This window comes from Pagrus pagrus, assembly GCF_965226575.1.
Source record: "Pagrus pagrus genome assembly, chromosome: 11".
NCBI classification, from domain to species: domain Eukaryota; kingdom Metazoa; phylum Chordata; class Actinopteri; order Spariformes; family Sparidae; genus Pagrus; species Pagrus pagrus.
The window spans coordinates 1888918-1912966 of NC_140195.1; the positions used below are offsets into that span (position 1 = coordinate 1888918).

The following is a 24049-nucleotide window of genomic DNA, read 5'->3' on the forward strand; positions in this document are numbered from 1 at the left end:
CACAAAGAAAACTACTGCCTGTTTGACCTGCTGATAGAGAGATGACAGGGAATTAGAAGAGGTGGACGTGAACCTTCAGCCACAATATCAACTCTAGCAGTACAGTTCAATTATCTGCAGTGTATGTTCACATTCAATATGTGGAAGGTCACATTAATACTTTTTTTGAGTGTTGTTGGAAAAATACCATAATATGGATGACTGTTATTTTCATGTAAATGCTCTACATATTTCAGGTTTATACACAAAAGTGTCCTCTGTGGTTTTATTAATTTTAGATGATATAAAGCCGCCAACTCTTTTTGCATTGTTTTATTTTATCTTTATTTTATTTAGATGAAGTTAGAGGTACTTCATTAGTTTTCAGTAAAACTTGAATTAACAAACATTATAAACACATGTCCAGTATGTTCGTTGTGTATGATTTATGCTTTTAATTATGACACTTACTGGTTTTCACATCTGACTGATTATCTTGTATTCCTACATTTTGTTATATTTGTATATATTTACACTCATTCATACATGGTGGATTTCTCTGCATCAGTATCTATTCAGCATCTTATTATTTCATTGTCTTTTCATTGTCCACAGATCTGTCCAAACCAAACCAGACTCCTACACCTTTTTCAACATCAGTCTCATCAGCCTCAACACCAACAACGCAGAGTTTAAAACTCAGTTCAGGAAGTTTCACTACCTCGACGTCTTTCCCTAAAATCACCAACCAGCCGTCAGCTGCAGGTACGGTTCATTAAGACTGCTGACCATCAAACTCCACCTCCATCTCACCTTAAATTTTACAATACAGGTGTTTTCTTCACAGTAGTGCAAAGAGTGAGAGGAAGTTTAATGACGTAACACTCACCAGGTTTTATGCATCATGCAAACTACATGAGACACATTTTCTTACAACAAGGAAATAAATTACAATCATTTTCCTTCTTTGTGGACCCTGTGTACACTTCCTGTCTCTCTCTCTCCAGTCTGCTCCAGTGTCCCTCACCCAGGTTACATCTGGGGTCTGGTTGTTTCACTGGTGGTTGTTTTTCTGCTGATCCTCTACATATGGAAGATGAGGAGGGACTTCAGGTCAAGCAGCAGAAACACAGAGGTGATTTTGTCCGACTCCAGACGCCGTCCTTGACAGTTTCTACCGCTGCACTATAAAACCATTGGAAAATTTCACTGTAGATTAAACAGAAAATCTGGGATTGCTCAACAGTTTCTGACACAATTGGTCCTTGACTTTACACAGAAGTAGAATAAAGCAGGTGTTGATTTTGCCAACTGAAACACTGTCTTTGTAATTAGTACAGGTGGATGTATGCTGCCCTCTGCTGGACAACAAGTAAATTAAATGAATCTCCTCATTTTTTTTTTTTTTTAGTTGTGATTTGGTCTTAATGTAGCATGGACGTTCAATTCATAAGGAAAAACAATTTATTTGGAAAATGAACACACAAAGATTTGAAAAAGGTTTTGTTCCTCTGGTATGAACAAGACTCAGCCAAAGACACAAATCAACCACAAAAAGACATTTAAAAATGATTTATGACCATAAAGACAACTAAAAAACCAAGACACTGATTCAGGACAACCGAAAAGACGCTGAGCTAAAACAGAACAGAACAAAAGCCCAGGCTGAGAGGCATCAAGACCAGCAGTCCTCACTCCTTTCTGATGCTGGCACAGGAGATATTAAGCACTTCTCCCAGGCCAGGTGAACCTCATTGAGCAATCAAGAAGTGGCACACCTGTGCAGAGCAAGAGAGGACAGGAGGGGAACAGGAACAAGCAGCACAGGGACACAGACAGCCGTAACCACAGCACTGAAAATACTGAAAATGCATACATGAAAGTAAAAACATATAAACATGTGTTGTATTTCACGCTGTTTCTTTTAATTGTTTAATTTAAACATTTTAAATTCTCCATAGGAAACTCGGGTTAATACAAACTTTCCATTTTCCTGTCGGATTCATTTTCAATCAGTCAATCATCTTTATTTGTTTAACGCCAGTTCACACCAAAAGTCATTTCATGACACTTTCCAAACTGTAAAACTGTATCCCTCGATTCATTTTTCTACATTTCCCCCATGAGCAAGTACAAGTCTTTTAACAGGCAGAGCAGAACCGGACTCAATGGTACCAACGAGATGCCTTTTAAAATGAGAACCATGAAAAAGAGCCTTGACTCTACATTTAATGGCTGCTGTGCTCTCAGGACCGGCTCACACACTGTGGATGATCTGTTCCTGTGATCTTACAAAATAATGTTACGCATTGATGATGTGTTTACTCGTAATATTCAGAGTCACGCAGGTTATCTCTACTGTTGGTAGTCTGCTAGTTAGCTTAGCCCCAAAGATTTGTCTATCACACATTATCTGGTCTGTTGCAATGCCTACTGCTGTACAACAGCTGTGATGTCATTTCCTGTCACCTTGGTAAAGTTGTTGATCTTATTTTCAGATCCCTTTCACCTGTAAGGATTTGGCTCCAGCCTCCACATGTGAAGACTCCACCGTCAAAACCTGCAGTGATTAGGAGCAAACCTGCACCACTCACTCATACAGCACTCAGATTAGCTGTAGATTCTGGATCTGTATTTGTTACTAACATGTCACTAATGTGTTGATCTGTTACTTCAATAAAAGTACTAATACCACACTGTAAACATACTCTGTTAAAAGTCCTGCAATTAAAATGTTACTGCAGTAAAAGTATGTAAGAATAATCAGGAAAAATGTGCTTAAAGTATGAAAAGTAAAAGTACTCAGTGTAGTAAAATGTTTCATTCTGGATTCATCTGCTGATTATTGTTGTTGATTAATCATTCAGAATATATAAAGTACAGTGGTGGATGTAACATAACTCTATAACATACTGTACATCTGTATTTCTGTGATAAAATGAGACTTTAAATAAATCATGTCAGTCTGTGAGATAATGTAAAGTTATTTACCTGAAGGAAGTACAGAGAAGTTAGGAAGAAGTTGTGGGTTTTTTTAAGTTTCATTCTGATGCTCGAACGTTCTCGTGTCTCTTCCTCTTTTTCTCTGTCAGTCTCAGGAGGACAGTGAAGAGAGGACATGTCTGAACCAAAGCTGACATGATTCATGAGCAGACCGATAGCAGACCCTCTGCCTGACTTCATACACCACTGTGCAAACAAATGGGGTGTTCAGCAAAAACGTTTTTCATATGACTGTAACAGTGTCATATGAAGAGTCTAACATGGTGCACATTAGGCTTCACACTTTGACAGACGTTCTCGTCAGTGAAATGCAGGGTGGAAGTAACTAATTATATGCAGAGGTGGTAAAAGTACACACAAGTATCCGTACTCCAGTAGAAGTTCAGATACTTGGTAAAAGTAGAAGTGCTGATCAGGGGCGGTCCTGGCTAGATTTACGCCCTGGGCGAACCATCCCTTGACCCCCCCCCCCCCCACACCCAAAACACGACAATATATTACATTATTTGTATTATTTTATTATATATAATCTTAAATACAAAAAGGTAGCAAGAACAGAGAAAAAAAACAAGATCAATAAATGAAATACAGTATATAAACACAAATGTAAATTGCACAAATCCTTCATCACAGGATCTAATAACCATGCTTGAAAAATCCCTGAAGAAAGCTAAAAAAAAAAAAAAAGGCTACTCTATGGAGCATAAAAAAAAGATTCCTGCAGTAAACTATTTCGTATTTTACACACAAGTTTTGTTTTGCATCATCCTATTTAGGGCCCGACCGATATGGATTTTTTGGGGCCGATGCCGATTCCGATTATTAGGGGGGAAAAAATCCGATAACCGATTAATCGGCCGATTTTTTTATTTTTTTATAAAGTTTTAAAATGTTATTAATTTAAGTAATATATCTACATATTTACTTATTTTTTTTAACAAATGGCTGCTTTTGAGCCTTTCAGACACTTCTACAAAGAATTAAAGGCAGAAAAATAATTTCAAATCCTTTTTATTGCTGAGTCAAGCAGCATATTAACACGACAACCATCCAACATTAGGCCTACAACAAGGCACCATTAGCTACTGCTCTTCACGCCGACAGGAAGACCGACTGATCATCTCAGTAATATACCACAGATTTATCATGAATCAAACTCGGACCAGAAAAGCGTTTTCAACTACTCGCCCTTCTAATGTATATTATGGTGCCTTCATGTGCTATGGTATTTATGGTAAATACCAAAAGACGACATGAAAAGTGCACATGAACACCCTCTCATGTGGTATTTTCCACTGGGCAACTCGTAGAATTTTTTGATGCCCGAGTTGCCGAGATGAGATAACCTTTCACCTTTTCAACATGGCGGCGAGCAACGGAAGATTCGTGAATGGTAAGCAATGTACACTACTAAACGTGTTTTGCTACCGTTAGTGGATAGTTTTTGTAGCCTATAAAGAGTTGCTCCATTGACAATTGTAATATGATGCGTTAACACTCGGTGTCAGTTTTTAAAATACCATTAAGCTTTCTTCAAGCCTGAATCTGTGTGTCCACCATCTTTATTTTCTCTGTACAACAACAAAAACACATGAACACAACGCACTGGTAAATACCAGATCACAAGTGGAAAATACCATCTGTACCATAGCACATGAAGGCAGCATTAGAAGTTATTTAAGTTAGCATATAGCGTATAGCATTAAAAAATCAATTCTAATAGTTGCTAGTTCAGCAAAACTACAAACCAAATACAGTCGTCTTCTGTGGCTAAGTAGCAACATATTAGCAAGAGGCTAATAAATAGCCTATAGGCTACTGTCACTCACGTCACTCATAGAAATCTGCATACCTTTATCTTTTGCCCGTTTCTCCTCTTCTTCTTTTCTTCTCTTTCTGAACTGGGCACCTGACGGCTTCTCTGGTCTTTTACTTTGATCCATGATGAAGACGAAGACTCGACATCATTACCGATGTCACGTGATGTATACAAATTCACGTAGACGCCCGTTGGAGGCGGTTTGTGTTGTGTGGCCTGGGATCATCAGTCTATCCCCCGCCTATTCTGACACACACACAACCTGTGTGACTCTCAGCAGCGAGCTGACGTGACAATGTGGCCGCCCAGCGCCACTCCACTGACCTGACATGGAAATGAGCGGTAGTCTAGAAAACTGGCGAGGTTTTTTTTGTTTTTGTTTTTTTAGCGCGCTCGTGCGCCCTCACATAGATTGCGCCCGGGGCGGTCGCCCACATTGCCCATAGCAAAAACCGGCCCTGGTGCTGATTCAGCTTCTTTACTCCAGTAAAAGTAATAGAGTACAGGCTCTGACATGTACTCAGAGTATCAGAGTAAAAAGTCTCCCTCTGAAGGACATTTGTGGTCAAAGCTGACTGAAGCTCACGTCATATTAATATAATTCAAAGACTATTAAAGTTAAAGGTAGAGTCAGTAGGATTTGTCCCAGCTGTTCCTGAACGCACCACAAAGATAGTTGATTGTTGAGTCTCATTCCCAGGACGTCAAATAGCCACATGTTGGGTTGGTAAAGCGTCCCGAGCAGCAACAAAGAGAGAAAATAAGAAACTCTCTGCAGATACGAGACACTAACACGTCTTTTCTCCCCATTCAGCCTCCCTCTCTGTCTGTTCACGTCTTTTACGTCTTTGTTTCGTCTCGCTGTGTCTGCCGTGCGTGATGTGCTCTGATAGGTCGACATCAGTCTTGTGATGCTGGGAAGGCGGTTTACACCAATGGGGCCTTTTCTCCCGCCTTTAGACACCTCTCCATTTTCCTCATATGACTCACAATTAACCGATAACACGGGTTTCCCTATTTCATAATCCAAAAGGGGCTTTTACCTTCATCTTCCTACCTACTGGGGTTCTCTGGGAATTTCGGCTCTCAACTTATCCTTAATGTAGTTGCAGCTGTGACTCTGAAACATCAGTTTTATCAAACATGATGATGTGATGCCAAACACTGAGAAGGAAAAATCAGCAAACCCTTTGACTACTTGTTGGTTTTGGCGTTGTCTGTGTTACACACTGTAGAGATCATTGGATTTTCCTGTGTTTGTGTGCTCGCTCTGCTGTCGTGTACTGAGACTTGGGGATTTTCTGGGATGTGTTCCAGTGTGTTCCTGAGAAGTGATGCATTCAATAATAAAGAGCAGGAAACACAAGTGGACCTCCCATCAGTATGAATGGAAAGTATAAGAAGTGAAGCAGATTTGACAGCAATCATGAAACTAAAGCAACTTCAGTGTCCTGTTTGATCAGACAGACAGAGTGGAAGGAGTGAAGTGACAGAGAAGTTTTGTCTCCATCAGGATCAAACTCAGAATGAAGATCCACCACGTTCTGTTCTTCTGCTTCATCTCAGGTGAGGACTGATGACCTGACTGTCTCTTTAACGCAGCACCACACACTGCTTTGGGACATTTCATTTGTTAATGTGGCTAAATGCTTGATGACACTTGTTTTACAGTTGCTGCCATTTTTTGTTGTTGATGAATCATTTATTATGATTAATAATAAGATCCAATTTACATTAGATCACCTTGGGGCACCACCCTTGAAGAAGGGAAAAGATAACCAATTCACCAAATCAGTCTCAGAAAAAGTACTGAACTGTTTGTAACTCTGATTATGAGTTAGAGGTAGGTTATGGATGAATCTCCAGTAGAAATTGACGAAACCCAGGAAACGTTGCAGCTGCTGACAGGAAGTTGGCTTGGGCCACTCCTCCACTGTTCTTATTTTGGCAGGATCCGGTTGGAGCTATCCCTGCGCCACCACGTAGCCCAGCAAGTTCACTGCTGGGGAGTGAAACTCACACTTCTCTGGCTTGACAAACAGTTTATTCTCTAGCAATCTCTGTAGGACCAAGCGTACCTGCTGCACGTGTTCTTCCATGGAGCTTAAGAAAATCAAGGTGTCATCTAGATAGATAAACACAAAGAGATTTAGCATGTCTCGGAGGATGTCATTAATAACAGTCTGGAAGTGAGCTGGGGCATTGGTCAAGCCAGAGGGCATTACATGGTAATTGAAGTGGCCCAGCTGGTGTTGAATCCAGTCTTCCACTCGTCTCCCTCCCCAATCCGGACAAAGTGGTGGGTGTTTCGTAGATCCAGCTTAGTGAAGATTTGGGCGTGGCAAAGTGGCTCAAATGACGGGTCGATAAGAGGAAGAGGGTACTTGTTTTTTACCGTGATGTCGTCGAGGCCATGATAATCAATACAGGAGCGGTAAAATGAATGCAGCAAAATATAGGGACATCCTGGAGGACAAACTGATTTAATCTGCAAGAGAACTACATAGAAGGAAGAAGTCAAAAGAAATTCCACTAAAACCCAATAAAAACTGCTGTGTCTCATTCTACCAGTATAACAAGACATTTGGCCGTTGATTTTGAGTCGATGCCTCAGATGACCTGGGAGCTATTGAAAAAATCGGGCGGTGTATTCGCTAAAAATGGTGATTTTTTTCCCAAAAAATATTCATGAGAAAAAGAAATTCCACTAAAACCCAATAAAAACTGCTGTGTCTCATTCTACCAGTATGAGAAGACATTTGGCCAGAGACCCGAGGCAAAAGCAAACTAAGCGGCTGCTTGGGGCCCCCTGGCCACCAGGGAGCCCCCAGTTGAGAAAAAAAATTGAATTATTATTTTTTTTTTACCTTTGGCCGTCCCTGTACAGCTCCCTTGAGGTCAATCGTAAATCAGGACATAAATGAAAAAGTATTAACGCCATGCATGCAATACAGCTGTGATGCTTTCATTTTGAAAATGGTGCTTCTGTTTTTTTATTTACACGAAGATGCACATGTACGCACAAGCGTGGACAGCTACAGATGATGCTGATGCTAGCAACTAGCCCTCAATTTGTCAGCTCACGCCAAAGTAGAAGCCAAGTACACCATTTTAAAATAACATGGCTACAATTGCCATAGTGAGTTACTTGGTGGGTGGAAGCATCGAAGAACGCAGTCTGTTTTTAACGGTGGCAAACCGGTCTATCACTCTGTTGTGACTCAGATGCTGAAGCGTGTAAAGTAATATTATTTAATTAATTAAATTTATATTGAAGTGATATTAAGATACTCTTGAAAATATTTTGGTCAGGCTAATTTGGATTTTATACGTACTATATATCTTGTCTTTCTCCACTTTCTAATCATCACTCTCCTCAATAAAAGCTCAAGTTAAATAAGTCTTATATGATGCACCTTGACTGAAATGTTTCATATTGAGTTCCATTAAATTCCAAGACTGTCTGCATCACAGTGACTGATCCATTCATCCACACGTTGCAGGTCTATTCTGACACATTACATGAGCACTTTGAGGAAAGAAACACAGAAACTCAACATTAAAGGAGCATTCTGTAGTTTTGGTGAAGAAATGTTAATGAGCAGAGAAAGATCTTCATTGGCTGATTTTTTCTGCCTAAACAAACTAAATAAACAATCTCTTTGTTTTCATGACTGAATAAACTAAATAAACAAACTGACCTTAAAGGACAACACAGTTTATACTGTTTTACTTTGTTTATATGTGGCGGACCCTGCCACCTCTCTAGCTTCAAACAGTGTTCTGTTTGTATTATTACCTCATTAATATTGTAAATATTAAAATTCTGAGTTTGAATTTCTTCTCCAAATTTACGTAGTGCCCCTTTAATGATCAGCCTCTGTGCATGAGACGCATGCTCTACCACTTGAGTTACTGGGACGTCCCAGAGAACCACTGGTGTAATATATAACTATGTATTTTACTGTATTTCAGGTTGTCATGTGTCTTTAAACTAAAATCTTCATCTGAATAACACTTAAATGTACTGCAGTAAAAGTCTGATATTACCGTGAAATGTAATGGAGTAGAAATATAAAGTTACTGAAACAGAAATACTCCAAATTGTCCTTAAAGTGTCAACAGACACCCCCAACCCTGTCACTAGTTTAAGTACAGTACTGAAGTAAATGACTTTGTTACACTCCACAACTGATTTTACTGACAGAGACAACGACACACCTGAATACACTGAAATGCAACGTGACAAAGTCCAGATGATTCACAGAAGTCATGTTTCACCCAAATGTCACCAGTATGCATGTCTGTCCCTACAGGGCTGAGTGCTGTCTCATCACGTGTCCCTCGTCAGTACCATTTTGTTTCTGACCGGAAAAACATGACTGAAGCTCAGAGGTACTGCAGAGAGAAATACACTGACCTGGCAACTATAGACAACATGGAGGACGTGAGGATCCTGATCGACACCGTAGATAAAAACAATGTGTTCAAAACTGTGAGTTCATTGATGTCTTTCTTTAGTCTCAAAGCCATTTTTGACAAACATGTAAATGACACGCAGGTTGAAAGTTTTGCACTTCCACATTGGTGTAAAGTCAGTAGATACATTTTGAAGTAACATTTTGAGGTACTGTACTTGTACTTAACTATTTCCATGTAATGCCACTCTGTACTTCTACTCCACTACTTCTCAGAAGGACATTGTAAGCAGCACTTTAATCTTGTGTCTGATTAAGGTGCAGCTTGAGTTTAAACTACTCCTACCTCTACCTCTAGAAAATGCCTCGTATTTATTTGTTTACAATATGAAATGTACTCAGACTATATGTCTACATATGTCTATATATGTATACAACGCTCACTCCAAAGAAGTTGGGACGTTGTGTAAAATACAAATTAAACAGAATCGGGGAATGTGATAATTTGCTGATCCTTTTTGACATAAACTCAGTTTAAAACAGACTGAGTGTCCCTGTTGAGCTGCAGTGGATGGAAACAAAAGGAGGGAATGTTGTATTAGAAAGCCTGTCACTTTGGAAGATATGAACTGGATCTGTGTCACTCAGACTGCTGAAGCCTCAGATTCACTTCTGACTGTATATTGTGTTGTCGTGTAATAAATGTGAGGCTAAAGAAAGATACATTAAAATATTGCTTTCAGGGTGCCTGGATCGGGCTGTATGATGACGTGAACAGCTGGAGGTGGTCACTGTCAGACGCCAGTTTCTACAAAGACGGGGAGACTGAGTTCAGACAGTGGGAGACTGGAGAACCAGACAACTATCAAAGTATACAGCACTGCACAGTGATGCCTGATCATGGACGATGGTATGACTATGATTGTAACAGTCGCCTTTGGCCGGTCTGCATGGATGTCAGAGGTGAGAATATTCAGCAGTGAAGTTTAAAACACACCAGTTCAGGTTCTTGAGCTCTCCCTCATTATTTGGGCCGATACAGGATCAGTCAGTCAAACTTTATTTACAGCACCTTCCATCAAAGTTAGTACAATTCAAAGAGCTTTACAGACGACTTACAAGCCAATAAGGCAGCAATTAATATTGATGATTTGACAGCGATGCAGATGAGAATGAGAAAAAGAAGCTTGTCAGTGATGAAGGACTTGTTTGGGTGGAGCAGATAGAAGAGCATTGTAATAGTCCATCCTGCTGGATTTAAAAACATGCTTCAGTCTCTGAGTCACTCAGACGGAGACGTGGCCGCAATTTAGCTGTTTCAGATAATAAAAGGCAGATCTGGCTCCACAGCCCACATGAAAGCAACCGAGTACATGTACTCTATTACTACGCTACTTTATTTACTGTGTAACTTTATAACTCCACTGGGTGTCAGAGGCAAAATGATGTATTCTTGAATTGACTTCATTTACTCAACAGCTGTAGTTACTTGTTACTGCTCAGATTAATATAAACATTAAAAACATATGAGAAGCTTATAAAATACAACACATTGTTATATATTGAACTAGTTCCCAACCTTCTCGTTTCTTTCTGCTGGTGACCTCTAACACAAAGCTCTGTCTACTGGAGCTTCTTGTCATGTTTCACATGTTCATGTGTTGTTAGTTCCACCAAAGAAACATTTCCCCACTAAACTTCTCACATGGTGAAGTCCAAAGAAGTCAGATGATCCAATGTTTTATGTGAAAGCAAATATTGGAGGAAAGTTAAAGAAAAGAAAAGCTGAAGACAGATTTGTGTATCAGAACTTTTTTCTTTTCTTTCCTCTCCCATCAACCATCTGACGAGCCCTCAGATGTATCTGGTGACCCTTCAGAGGGGCCCGTATGTTTGTGTTTCATAAATCTGAGAAAATATTCACATGTAGAAAAAATAATGTGTCAATCTATTAGATGTAGATTTTAAGGATGTGATTATTAATGGGGAGAGACTGTGAAGAAATACTCTAACATTTATTAAGATGATCATGTCTTCCATCTTTATTTTACAAAGTCATTAGTTCAGTGGATTTATAATGCTGTGAATACTGCCACAGACACGGCATGGATGGTAAACTGTATGTTATAGTACCTCTGCACAGCACTGTGCTCTGTTTTCAGGGCTGAATGTGACGTTTGTCCTCATCGAGACTCCCATGAACTGGACTGAGGCCCAGAGCTACTGCAGAGAACACCACACAGACCTGGCCAGTGTGAGGAACACAGCAGAGAACCAGGAGGTAAAGGACGTGATGACTTCAGGACAACGAGCCTGGATCGGCCTTTTCAGAGACTCCTGGAAGTGGTCGGATGGAAGTAACTCCTCATTTAGGTACTGGGATCAACGTTATGGTCAACCTGATGGTAGGATGGAGGCTTGTGTGGTGGCAGTCTTGGGCAGAGATGGAAAATGGTGGGACGTTCACTGTGACCTGAAGAGAGCGTCCATTTGCTACAGCCCACGTGAGTGTTAACTCTTGATTCAACTTGTATTAATATTTGTATTTTGGTTTAATTTAGCATCAAATGTCCTCAATGATAATGTAACAAAAACAACACAAAACATGAAGTTATGGACAGAAAATAAAATGTAAACACTCCTGATGTTTATCATTGACATGAAATTATCTGAAAAGTTAGCAAACAGACGCCACAGATGGAGGACAGAGCCACATGTTCCCTGTCATTGTTCAGACTGATGAGTCAATATTTACATGAACAGATGTTTTGCAGTTGTAGAATGACACAACGGACTTAATGCAGTGGTGTAACAGTATGAACGTACTGTGTGTTTGAATACAGATGCAGTTCAGACAACAAGCAGCAGCAGCACCACATCCAGCACGCCACCAACCTCCAGCATCACGCAGCCTGGCGCCGGTGAGTTCTGTTAACTGTATGTGACTGTGGGCATCGTCTACATTACACACATAATGAGATATTTTACTTCAGCTGCAGTCATAAATCCAACTCCTAATCTTGCCTCGGGCACCAAAATGGCGAGAGCCGGCCCTGAGGGCAAGAGCATTAAATCGCAGACAGTTTGTTGCACTTTTGGAGGAAAATGAGACTGAACATGGTGACACAGGCTACCACACAGCTGTCAGGTGGCTCAGCCTGGGCAAAGTGCTTAAAAGAGTATGTGATCTGAGAGAAGAGATTCAGGATTTGTGTGTGAGCGAAGGGAATGACATCCCACAGCTTTCAGATTTTTAAAATGAGAGAAAATTCATATTGAGCAGAATTAACTTCAAATTATTGTTGGTTCGGCCCTCCAACACAGCTCTGGTTTGTCATGTGGCCCCTTGGAATAATTATTTGCCCAACCCTGCTTTGAGGTTAAAAGGTGACTGGTTTGGTGTAAATAACAACTATATTAATACAGGGGTCTACCAAGCCCAGGGGGCCAGAGGTCTAGAGGGGCCAGGAGCCCCAAAACATTTGTGGCATGTGAGCAAGGATGGATTACTGAATGAGCCAATCGGGCCCTGAAGGGGCCCTGAAGCCCAAGTCGTTGCGTGAAGTAACTACCTCAATAAGTCAAAAAGCAAAAGGCTATAATTCTGAACGAATGTAGGTATTGCCCTTCTCCAGCTGGCCATCCCAAAAATGCACCAGAATACAGGAAATCACATCTACCAAATTCAGGCCCGGATGGCCCTGATGGCTCCTATTGGATCGATTTTCCGATCCAATCCTCAGACACAAAGAAAAAAGACACAAAGCAAGATGTGAAACAGAGGGCTCAAACCGAATAAACATCGGGTCATCATTTTAACGGTGGCGAAAGGTCCGTGAAGATATGGACCTGGTGCTGATACAGCGGCGTTTCTGTTGAGCAGGTAACCTTCGTCTTTATTGTGGATGTTGTGACACAGATAAGTTTCATGCCGATGCTGTTGATGACTGTGAAAGCTGCCGTTAGTTTGATTCTGTGTTATTAGACGGTGTCTGTCTCTGCAGTGTTGTCAACACTTGTTTACTTGTTCGACAGAGACATTAGCCTCTATGCTAGCATTGTAAGCTAACAACAAGCTAACATTGCTATCATGTTTACACCAAATTAGCCTATTTATGTGCTCGTTGCAGCTAAATGAAGCAGCAAGTAAGATGAATGAATGGATGAATGAAATCCCAACGCGAAGCGGAGGGGGTTCGGATTTATTTCTGGATTTTTATTTTATTTGTCCGGATTTATTTCTCCATAACAACCTCTCGCCGGGTCACTTCTCAACTGTTATGCTAACCCTCCTCCCGGTCTTGTCCGTTTGTTTTCAACGAAGCCTTTGCTAAATCAATATGATGGATTATCATATAGGCGTTACGATGTGTGTATTTGTGTCTCTTATCTGTCACAAACAAGAGATTACGGTTATATAAATATAATTGGTGGAAATAATGTATTCTGTGGGTAACGGGGGCGGGACTAGATAAGCATCTGCTTCTCCCGCTTTCCCTTTCGGGCATGTGTACTACCTGATTTTAACTAAGATGATGTGTGATGATGACTGTCTAATAACATGCCGAAATAAATAAATAAATAAATAATTGTCGGAATGGCAACACTTAAACCTTTAATGAAACATCCCATCGTTCCGTCATTTTTTGCCTCCTAAGGTCGGAATGATGGTGTTTATTTCTTTTTAAAATGTCTTGCCACTCCGACACATCTTTTAAAAGGGTTAGGGTTATGGGTTGCGGATTATAGTTAAACTTTGTCGGAATGCCGGGACGTTCGCATGTTGGAATGACGGTATGTAACCGTGTCGCGGGAGGCTCCGAGGGGAGAGCGATACGAGCTCGGAGGGGGAGGGGTGTGTTTGGGGTGGGAATGCTTTTTTCAAACCTTTCTCAGATCGTAGACCAGAGCTTTAAGTACAGTACTGAAGTAAATGACTTTGTTACACTCCACGACTGATTTTACTGACAGAGACAACGACACACCTGAATACACTGAAATGCAACGTGACAAAGTCCAGATGATTCATAGAAGTCATGTTTCACCCAAATGTCACCAGTATGCATGTCTGTCACTACAGGGCTGAATGCTGTCTCATCACATGTCCGTCGTCAGTACCATTTTGTTTATGACCTGAAGAACATGACTGAAGCTCAGAGGTACTGCAGAGAGAAATACACTGACCTGGCAACTATAGACAACATGGAGGACGTGAAGATCCTGATCGACACCGTAGATAAAAGCAAACTCAATGTGAGTTCACTGATGTCTTTCTTTAGTCTCAGAGCCATTTTTGACAATCATGTAAATGACACGCAGGTTGAAAGTTTTGCACTTCCACATTGGTGTAAAGTCAGTAGATACATTTTGAAGTAACATTTTGAGGTACTGTACTTGTACTTGAGTATTTCCATGTAATGCCACTCTGTACTTCTACTCCACTACTTCTCAGAAGGACATTGTAAGCAGCACTTTAATCTTGTGTCTGATTAAGGTGCAGCTTGAGTTTAAACTACTCCTACCTCTACCTCTAGAAAAAGCCTCATATTTATTTGTTTACAATATGAAATGTACTCATAGACTATATGTCTACATATGTCTATATATGTATACAACGCTCACTCCAAAGAAGTTGGGACGTTGTGTAAAATACAAATTAAACAGAATCGGGGAATGTGATAATTTGCTGATCCTTTTTGACATAAACTCAATTTAAAACAGTACAAAGACAGTTTATTTATTTCATGTTCAACTTCACTGACTTGTGTAAATATGTCTATTCTGAAGCGACGCGTTTCAAACAAATTGTGACGGGGCAACAAAAGCCTGAAAGTTGTTGTGTGGGAACCTTCCACAGGTAAACAGGTTCATCGGTAACAGGTGATAGTATCATAATCGGGTATGAAAGGGGCGTCCTCGAAAGGCTCAGTCGTTCACAGGCAAGGATGGGGCGAGGTCGTCAAACACATGATTGTATAAATGATTTTACTACATGAGCTCAGGAACAGCAGGACTGAAGTCAGCTCTTTGCAAATGTTTGCATTGTGTCTTTATTCTACACAGCGTCCCAACTCTTTTAGACTCGGGCTGTGAAGTGTTTTTAATATAAAACTCCCTCGTTGTGTTTCACCAGACTGAGTGTCCCTGTTGCTGCAGTGGATGGAAACAAAAGGAGGGAATGTTGTATTAGAAAGCCTGTCACTTTGGAAGATATGAACTGGATCTGTGTCACTCAGACTGCTGAAGCCTCAGATTCACTTCTGAGTGTATATTGTGTTGCCTTGTAATAAATGTGAGCCTAAAGAAAGATACATTAAAATATTGCTTTCAGGGTGTCTGGATCGGGCTGTATGATGACGTGAACAGCTGGAGGTGGTCACTGTCAGACGCCAGTTTCTACAAAGACGGGGAGACTGAGTTCAGACAGTGGGAGACTGGACAACCAGACAACTATCTAAGTAGAGACCACTGCACAGCGATGTATGATGGTGGACAATGGTACGACGTTGAATGTAAAAATCGCTTTCAGTCGGTCTGCATGGATGTCAGAGGTGAGAATATTCAGCAGTGAAGTTTAAAACACACCAGTTCAGGTTCTTGAGCTCTCCCTCATTATTTGGGCCGATACAGGATCAGTCAGTCAAACTTTATTTACAGCACCTTCCATCAAAGTTAGTACAATTCAAAGAGCTTCACAGACGACTTACAAGCCAATAAGGCAGCAATGAATATTGATGATTTGACAGCGATGCAGATGAGAATGAGAAAAAGAAGCTTGTCAGTGATGAAGGACTTGTTTGGGTGGAGCAGATAGAAGAGCATTGTAATAGTCCATCCTGCTGGATTTAAAAACATGCTTCAGTCTCTGAGTCACTCAGACGGAGACGTGGCCGCAATTTAGCTGTTTCAGATAATAAAAGGCAGATCTGGCTCCACAGCCCACATGAAAGCAACTGAGTACATGTACTCTATTACTACGCTACTTTATTTACTGTGTAACTTTATAACTCCACTGGATCTCAGAGGGAAAATGATGTAAAAGAAAAGCTGAAGACAGATTTGTGTATCAGAACTTTTTTCTCTTCTTTCCTCTCCCATCAACCATCTGACGAGCCCTCAGATGTATCTGGTGACCCTTCAGAGGGGCCCGTATGTTTGTGTTTCATAAATCTGAGAAAATATTCACATGTAGAAAAAATAATGTGTCAATCTGTTAGATGTAGATTTTAAGGATGTGATTATTAATGGGGAGAGACTGTGAAGAAATACTCAGTAACATTTATTAAGATGATCATGTCTTCCATCTTTATTTTACAAAGTCATTAATTCAGTGGATTTATAATGCTGTGAATACTGCCACAGACACGGCATGGATGGTAAACTGTATGTTATAGTACCTCTGCACAGCACTGTGCTCTGTTTTCAGGGCCGAATGTGACGTTTGTCCTCATCGAGACTCCCATGACCTGGACTGAGGCCCAGAGCTACTGCAGAGAACACCACACAGACCTGGCCAGTGTGAGGAACACAGCAGAGAACCAGGAGGTAAAGGACATGGTACCTTCAGGACAACTAGCCTGGATCGGCCTCTTCAGAGACTCCTGGAAGTGGTCGGATGGAAGTAGCTCCTCATTTAGGTACTGGGCTCAAGCTGAACCTGATAACTATGGTGAGAATCAGGCTTGTGTGGTGGCAGACTTGGGCAGAGATGGAAAATGGTTCGACAATTCCTGTGCCTGGAAGAGACCGTTCGTTTGCTACAGCCCACGTGAGTGTTAACTCTTGATTCAACTTGTATTTATATTTGTATTTTGGTTTAATTTAGCATCAAATGTCCTCAATGATAATGTAACAAAAACAACACAAAACATAAAGTTATGGACAGAAAATAAAATGTAAACACTCCTGATGTTTATCATTGACATGAAATTATCTGTAAAGTTAGCAAACAGATGCCACAGATGGAGGACAGAGCCACATGTTCCCTGTCATTGTTCAGACTGATGAGTCAATATTTACATGAACAGATGTTTTGCAGTTGTAGAATGACACAATGGACTTAATGCAGTGGTGTAACAGTATGAACGTACTGTATGTTTGAATACAGCTGCAGTTCAGACAACAAGCAGCAGCAGCACCACATCCAGCGCGCCACCAACCTCCAGCATCACGCAGCCTGGCGCCGGTGAGTTCTGTTAACTGTATGTGACTGTGGGCATCGTCTACATTACACACATAATGAGATATTTTACTTCAGCTGCAGTCATAAATCCAACTCCTAATCTTGCCTCGGGCACCAAAATGGCGAGAGCCGGCCCTGAGGGCAAGAGCATTAAATCACAGACAGTTTGTTGCACTTTTGGAGGAAAATGAGACTGAACATGGTGACACAGGCTACCACACAGCTGTCAGGTGGCTCAGCCTGGGCAAAGTGCTTAAAAGAGTATGTGATCTGAGAGAAGAGATTCAGGATTTGTGTGTGAGCGAAGGGAATGACATCCCACAGCTTTCAGATTTTTAAAATGAGAGAAAATTCATATTGAGCAGAATTAACTTCAAATTATTGTTTGGCCCTCCAACACAGCTCTGGTTTGTCATGTGGCCCCTTGGAATAATTATTTGCCAAACCCTGCTCTAAGGTTGAAAGGTGACTGGTTTGGTGTAAATAACAACTATATTAATACAGGGGTCTACCAAGCCCGGGGGGCCAGAGGTCTAGAGGGGCCAGGAGCCCCAAAACATTTGTGGCATGTGAGCAAGGATGGATTACTGAATGAGCCAATCGGGCCCTGAAGGAGCCCTGAAGCCCAAGTCGTTGCGTAAAGTCACTACCTCAAGGCTATGAATCTGAACGAATGTAGGTATTGCCCTTCTCCAGCTGGCCATCCCAAAAATGCACCAGAATAAAGGAAGTCACATCTACCAAATTCAGAATTTTCTGGGGGAGGACCCCCAGACCCCCCTTTCCCCGTTTGCACCCACTTTCATACAAATAAGGTAGGGGGGGTCCTTATGCATCTGTGCCCAGGAGGACAGTAGTTCATAATCCATCACTGTATTAATACAATTTATAATGTAACATTATAGTGTGACATTTGTGTCAATAATTCTCAAGCACAGGTGACTCTGCAGTGGTGGGAGGGGGGCCCCAAATCAAATTCTGCTTAGGGCCCCCAAAAGGCTTGGGCCGGCTCTGATCAAACTCCACCTCCATCTCACCTTATATTTTACAACACAGGTGTTTTCTTCACAGTAGCGCAAAGAGTGAGAGGAAGTTTGATGACGTAACACTCAATGACGTTTTATGCATCATGCAAACCACATGAGACACATTTTTTTTACAACAAGGAAATAAATTACAATAATTTTCCTTCTTTGTGGACCCTGTGTACACTTCCTCTCTCTCTCTCTCTCTCTCTCTCTCCAGTCTGCTCCAGTGTCCCTCACCCAGGTTACATCTGGGGTCTGGTTGTCTCACTGGTGGTTGTTTTCTGCTGATCCTCCACATATGGAAGATGAGGAGGGACTTCAGGTCAAGCAGCAGGTGATTTTCTCCGACTCCACATACCGTCCTTGACAGTTTCTACCACTGCACTATAAAACCGTTGGAAAGAGATTCAAATTTCAATGTAGATTGAAGCTCTGGTCTAGTATCTGAGAAAGGTTTGAAGAAAGCATCCCCCCCCAACACACACCCCTCCCCTCTGTGCTCCTTAATCCCTCCCCTCGGAGCCCCACGACACACCCCCTCCGCAACAAGAGAAACAAGCCGGCCGGCAGAAATCAACTACAGCCCAGCTTTGGGCTGTCCGGATGGCTCCTATTGGTCAATTTCTTTTCAGTTTTACAGACACTAGAGAGAATGGATTTATTTGGTTCCCTTTACTCTTCACATTGTGTAGGTGGTATTATTGGGTCATAACCACCATCTAAAATGATGTTAATAATAATGACAAATCTTTCAAATGGTAGACCATAGCTTTAAACAGAAAATCTGGGATTGCTCAACAGGTTCTGACACAATTGCTTCTCGACTTTACACAGAAGTAGAATAAAGCAGGTGTTGATTTTGCCAACTGAAACACTGTCTTTGTAATTAGAACGGGTGGATGTATGCTGCCCTCTGCTGGACAACAATTAAATTAACCTCCCCATTTTGTTTTTTAAGTTGTGATTTGGTCTTAATGTAGCATGGACGTTCAATTCATAAGGAAAAACAATTTATTTGGAAAATGAACACACAAAGATTTGAAAAAGGTTTTGTTCCTCTGGTATGAACAAGACTCAGCCAAAGACACAAATCAGCCACAAAAAAGACATTTAAAAATGATTTATGACCATAAAGAGAGCTAAAAAACCAAGACACTGATTCAGGACAACTGAAAAGACACTGAGCTAAAACAGAACAGAACAAAAGCCCAGGCTGAGAGGCATCAAGACCAGCAGTCCTCACTCCTTTCTGATGCTGGCACAGGAGATATTAAGCACTTCTCCCAGGCCAGGTGAACCTCATTGAGCAATCAAGAAGTGGCACACCTGTGCAGAGCAGGAGAGGACAGGAGGGGAACAGGAACAAGCAGCACAGGGACACAGACAGCCGTAACCACAGCACTGAAAATACTGAAAATGCATACATGAAAGTAAAAACATATAAACATGTGTTGTATTTCACTCTGTTTCTTTTAATTGTTTAATTTAAACATTTTAAATTTTCCATAGGAAACTCGGGTTAATACAAACTTTCCATATTCCTGTCGGATTAATTTTCAATCAATCAATCAATCATCTTTATTTGTTTAACGCCAGTTCACACCAAAAGTCATTTCATGACACTTTCCAAACTGTAAAACTGTACTCCTCGATTCATTTTTCTACATTTCCCCCATGAGCAAGTACAAGTCTTTTAACAGGCAGAGGAGAAACCGGACTCAATGGTACCAACGAGATGCCTTTTAAAATGAGAACCATGAAAAAGAGCCTTGACTCTACATTCAATGGCTGCTGTGCTCTCAGGACCGGCTCACACACTGTGGATGATCTGTTCCTGTGATCTTACAAAGTAATGTTACGCACTGATGATGTGTTTACTCGTGATATTCAGAGTCACGCAGGTTATCTCTACTGTTGGTAGTCTGCTAGTTAGCTTGATTTGTCTATCACACATTATCTGGTCTGTTGCAATGCCTACTGCTGTACAACAGCTGTGATGTCATTTCCTGTCACCTTGGTAAAGTTGTTGATCTTATTTTCAGATCCCTTTCACCTGTAAGGATTTGGCTCCAGCCTCCACATGTGAGGACAAACCTGCACCACTCACACATACAGCACTCAGATTATCTGTAGATTCTGGATCTGTATTTGTTACTAACATGTCACTAATGTGTTGATCTGTGACTTCAATAAAAGTACTAATACCACACTGTAAATGTACTCTGTTAAAAGTCCTGCAATTAAACTGTTACTGCAGTAAAAGTATGTAAGAATAATCAGGAAGATGTGCTTAAAGTATGAAAAGTAAAAGTACTCAGTGTAGTAAAATGTTTTACTCTGGATTAATCTGCTGATTATTGTTGTTGATTAATCATTCAGAAAAGTGAGAAATGTGGTGACAATGAGCCAGAGCCCAAAGTGACACCTTCATACTGTTTGTTTTGACCAACAAACAGTCTAAACCTCAACATTATTACAAATACATCAAAATGAATACAATTGTTTAAAGGAAAAGCATCAAATCATCACATTTGTGAAGTTGGAGCCATGAAATGTTTTTACATGAAAAAGGACCAGAGTGATGTAGTGTAATATAACCATAAGTAAGTAGTTAGTGGTTAATGACACCTGGTAATAAGTACCGAGATGTTAAAGAAGCTAATCAAAATGTGAAGGAATCATAAATGAATGGTTAAAACATGTATTACTCTGCACTAGCTGATTGAACATGCACCTATTGATCGGATTGATGATTAAACTACTGTATTGTGTTAACTTGGAGTGAAATGTAACCACAAATGTAAGAAATCATGTAACCAAATATACCACACTTTTATTATTCATAAAAAATGCAGTACGCAGAATGATCAAAGCTAATGGGATATATTCAGAGGGAAACTTGTTTTTAAAAAAGCTCAGGCCAGAGTCACTAAGAGCTGATGGTGTGTTCTGAGGAAAGTACCTGGTTTTTAAATGACCAGACTCAGAGAGTAGAAGCTATTGGTGTCAGGAACGGCAGGGCACGGACAGGTGCATCGGAAAAATACCCGTGTCAGCAGAAGTGAGGAAGAGCAAGGATTGGTTGAGACCAAGAGGCCATGGGAGGACACTCCCAGTTTTTAGGCTTAAAAGAAGACATCAAATGTATTCGATCAGATCAGTTGTTCATGGACATTGTCTGTGTTTGATCTCAGCTCTTCCTGCAGGCAATAAAAGCTTCACTGCACTCAGCTTTGAGGACTTCTGGTGATTTTTGACTCCTGCTTTTTGGAAAACCTTCTGAACATCCAAGACTGAAGAAAAGTCGTGACACGACAGTGATTGTAAAGATGGTTCCCAGCTTATTTTCTATCAGTTGACTCACTGATTAATCAGTTGTTTGATTAATAAAGTGGTGGATGTAACATAACTCTATAACATACTGTACGTTTGTTCTTCTGTGAAAAAATGAGAGTTTAAATAAATCATGATTTCAGTCTGTGAGATAATGTAAAGTTAGTAACCTCAAGGAAATACAGAGCAGTTCACAAGTTTAAGTTTCATTCTGATGCTCGAACATTCTCGTGTCTCTTCCTCTTTTTCTCTGTCAGACTCAGGACGAAGGTGAAATGCAGGGTGGAAGTAACTAATTATATCCAGAGGTGGTAAAAGTACACAGTAACTGTACTCCAGTAGAAGTTCAGATACTTGGCAAAAGTAGAAGTAGTGATTCAATTAGTTTACTACAGTAAAAGTAATAGAGTACAGGCTCTGACATGTACTCAGAGTATCAGAGTAAAAAGTCTCCCTCTGAAGGACATTTGTGGGTTTGTCTGGAAGAACAAAGAAATAATGGTGTTTCTCGCATCATGTGCTCACTAATATCACATGTAGGTGTGATTTACTGATGTAATGCCAGGTTAGAGAATATGGTTAGTTGCATGCAAAGACCCTGAGTCTGTGTGAAGTATCATTCAACTATCGTCAAATTAGCCATGTAGCAAAGCAAACTACCAAGAACTTGACCTGAGATCACAATAACACCAAAACAGTGAGCAAACACATAGATTGAACACATGTGCATTACATCAACCAGAGTTAAAAGTCCTGTGCTTAGCCATGCTATGCTATGCTGTGTGCTATCTAGGCTAAGTTAAACGTTACCAGTCTTTGAAGAAAAGGTGCTGGTTGTTCCTTGGCTGATGAGCCAAGCAGGAGAAGGTTATTATTCCAATGTTGAACGATGCTGTTCTTGCTGTGCAAAGTCTGATGAAAGACAACACGTGGAGGAAACTGGTCGCTCCTTTTCTTTGCAAGGATAGCAGCTCGGTGCTAACTTGCTTGGTGTTCCTTGGATTGTAGAGTTAGCTGGTAAGCTTTGTGTTGCAACTGCTGGTGCTAACTAAGCTGGAATACTAGCCGGACCTCACGTCGCTGCTGTGAGGAGAAGTTCTTTGGGCCTGCTGCAAATGCAGCTGGCAACTCTCAGCAGCTGTTAGGCCCAGAACAATCCAGAAGAAGAGATCTTGAGGGCAGGCAGCCCTGGGGAGAGAGAGGTGGAGAAGAGAGGGAACAAAGGAAGGAGCTGGAGTTTTGACTATCTGGTCAGAGGGGGGTCTGTCACCCTGACCAATAGTAGCTCAAAGCTGAATTTGAGTTCAGTTCAGAGTCCATTTTGAAATCCACAGTGAACGACTTCATCTGTGGGTCCCAACATACTTAAGTATGCATGACACCATGTGATGTGCTTAGTTGCTTTTGAAATCATAATTGAGTTCTGAGCACAATTTGAATTCATATCTAAACCTTTCATCTGCATTTCTGTAGCCAATAATGTTATATGATCACAAACAAGCCAGCGAAAACCCTGATATACGGACAAAAACACTAAATTATGCAGCAGGTTTGGAGCAGAGACCATGACCACTGAGCAGAACAGAGCAGGAGTTCATTTAGACTGGACAGAAACCTTTTCAGTAGTCTTTCCACCACTGGTGAAATGAAACATGTTGACTGTGGTGGTTTCTAAAATGACCAGTTCTGCACTGACTCCAGACCACAGACTGAGCTGAACTCGCACTTCATCATCTGTTCTCACAGATCAACTGTAACCACTGAGAACTTTGCATTGCACAACAGAAATCCTGCCATGAAGCAAGAAAAACATACTTCAAAGTTGTATCTGTTATTCTCAACAATATATGAACGTAAGAAAGAGTGAAGATGGGTTAAAAACACTAAAACTATAATGTAAGATGTGGAGGAGCGAGAGTAGAGCCATTAACAGCCTGAAGAAGTGTATCTGCATTCTCACTCTACAGGCTACTGTGGGTAATAACACTTGTACAATCAAATGCAATCCAATACAGCAGCTCTGCCATAAATTCTACCTTTGCAATCTGAAATGGCTGCCGTCTTTATTTCTCAGCTGCAGAGACTTGTTGCTGTATCTGTGTCGCAGTTCACGCCTCTCTTGAAAAAAAAGAGTTATACCCCCAGATGTCTCAGTTCCCCTTGGTACTTCTTCATTCCCTTAACTAATTTATTTAAAAACAGGAAACAAAAAGAGAAAGTACGAAATAAGAAGTGCACAGTTAAATTAAAGCGACTTCAGCTTTTTGTTTGATCACACAGGCAGAGT

At 40.8% G+C, this 24049-nt stretch overlaps 1 protein-coding gene and 1 long non-coding RNA gene across 2 annotated transcripts; both read left to right on the forward strand.

The window, feature by feature from the left end:
• The first annotated feature begins 604 nt into the window (after window positions 1-604).
• On the forward strand, window positions 605-2598 carry LOC311265048. Its single transcript, XR_014623530.1, has 3 exons — window positions 605-744; window positions 987-1114; window positions 2478-2598. It is a non-coding gene; the product is annotated as an uncharacterized lncRNA (long non-coding RNA).
• A 3663-nt stretch (window positions 2599-6261) lies between these two features.
• Window positions 6262-20519, forward strand: LOC311264709 (C-type mannose receptor 2-like). The gene is made up of 11 exons (XM_084365800.1): window positions 6262-6367; window positions 9118-9296; window positions 9963-10182; window positions 11382-11723; window positions 12063-12140; window positions 14300-14472; window positions 15551-15786; window positions 16614-16987; window positions 17327-17404; window positions 18647-18763; window positions 20472-20519. Exons 1-10 carry the CDS (start codon window positions 6328-6330, stop codon window positions 18715-18717), a joined length of 1791 nt encoding a protein of 596 aa, XP_084221926.1. The 5' UTR covers window positions 6262-6327; the 3' UTR covers window positions 18718-18763; window positions 20472-20519.
• Window positions 20520-24049: the final 3530 nt, after the last annotated feature.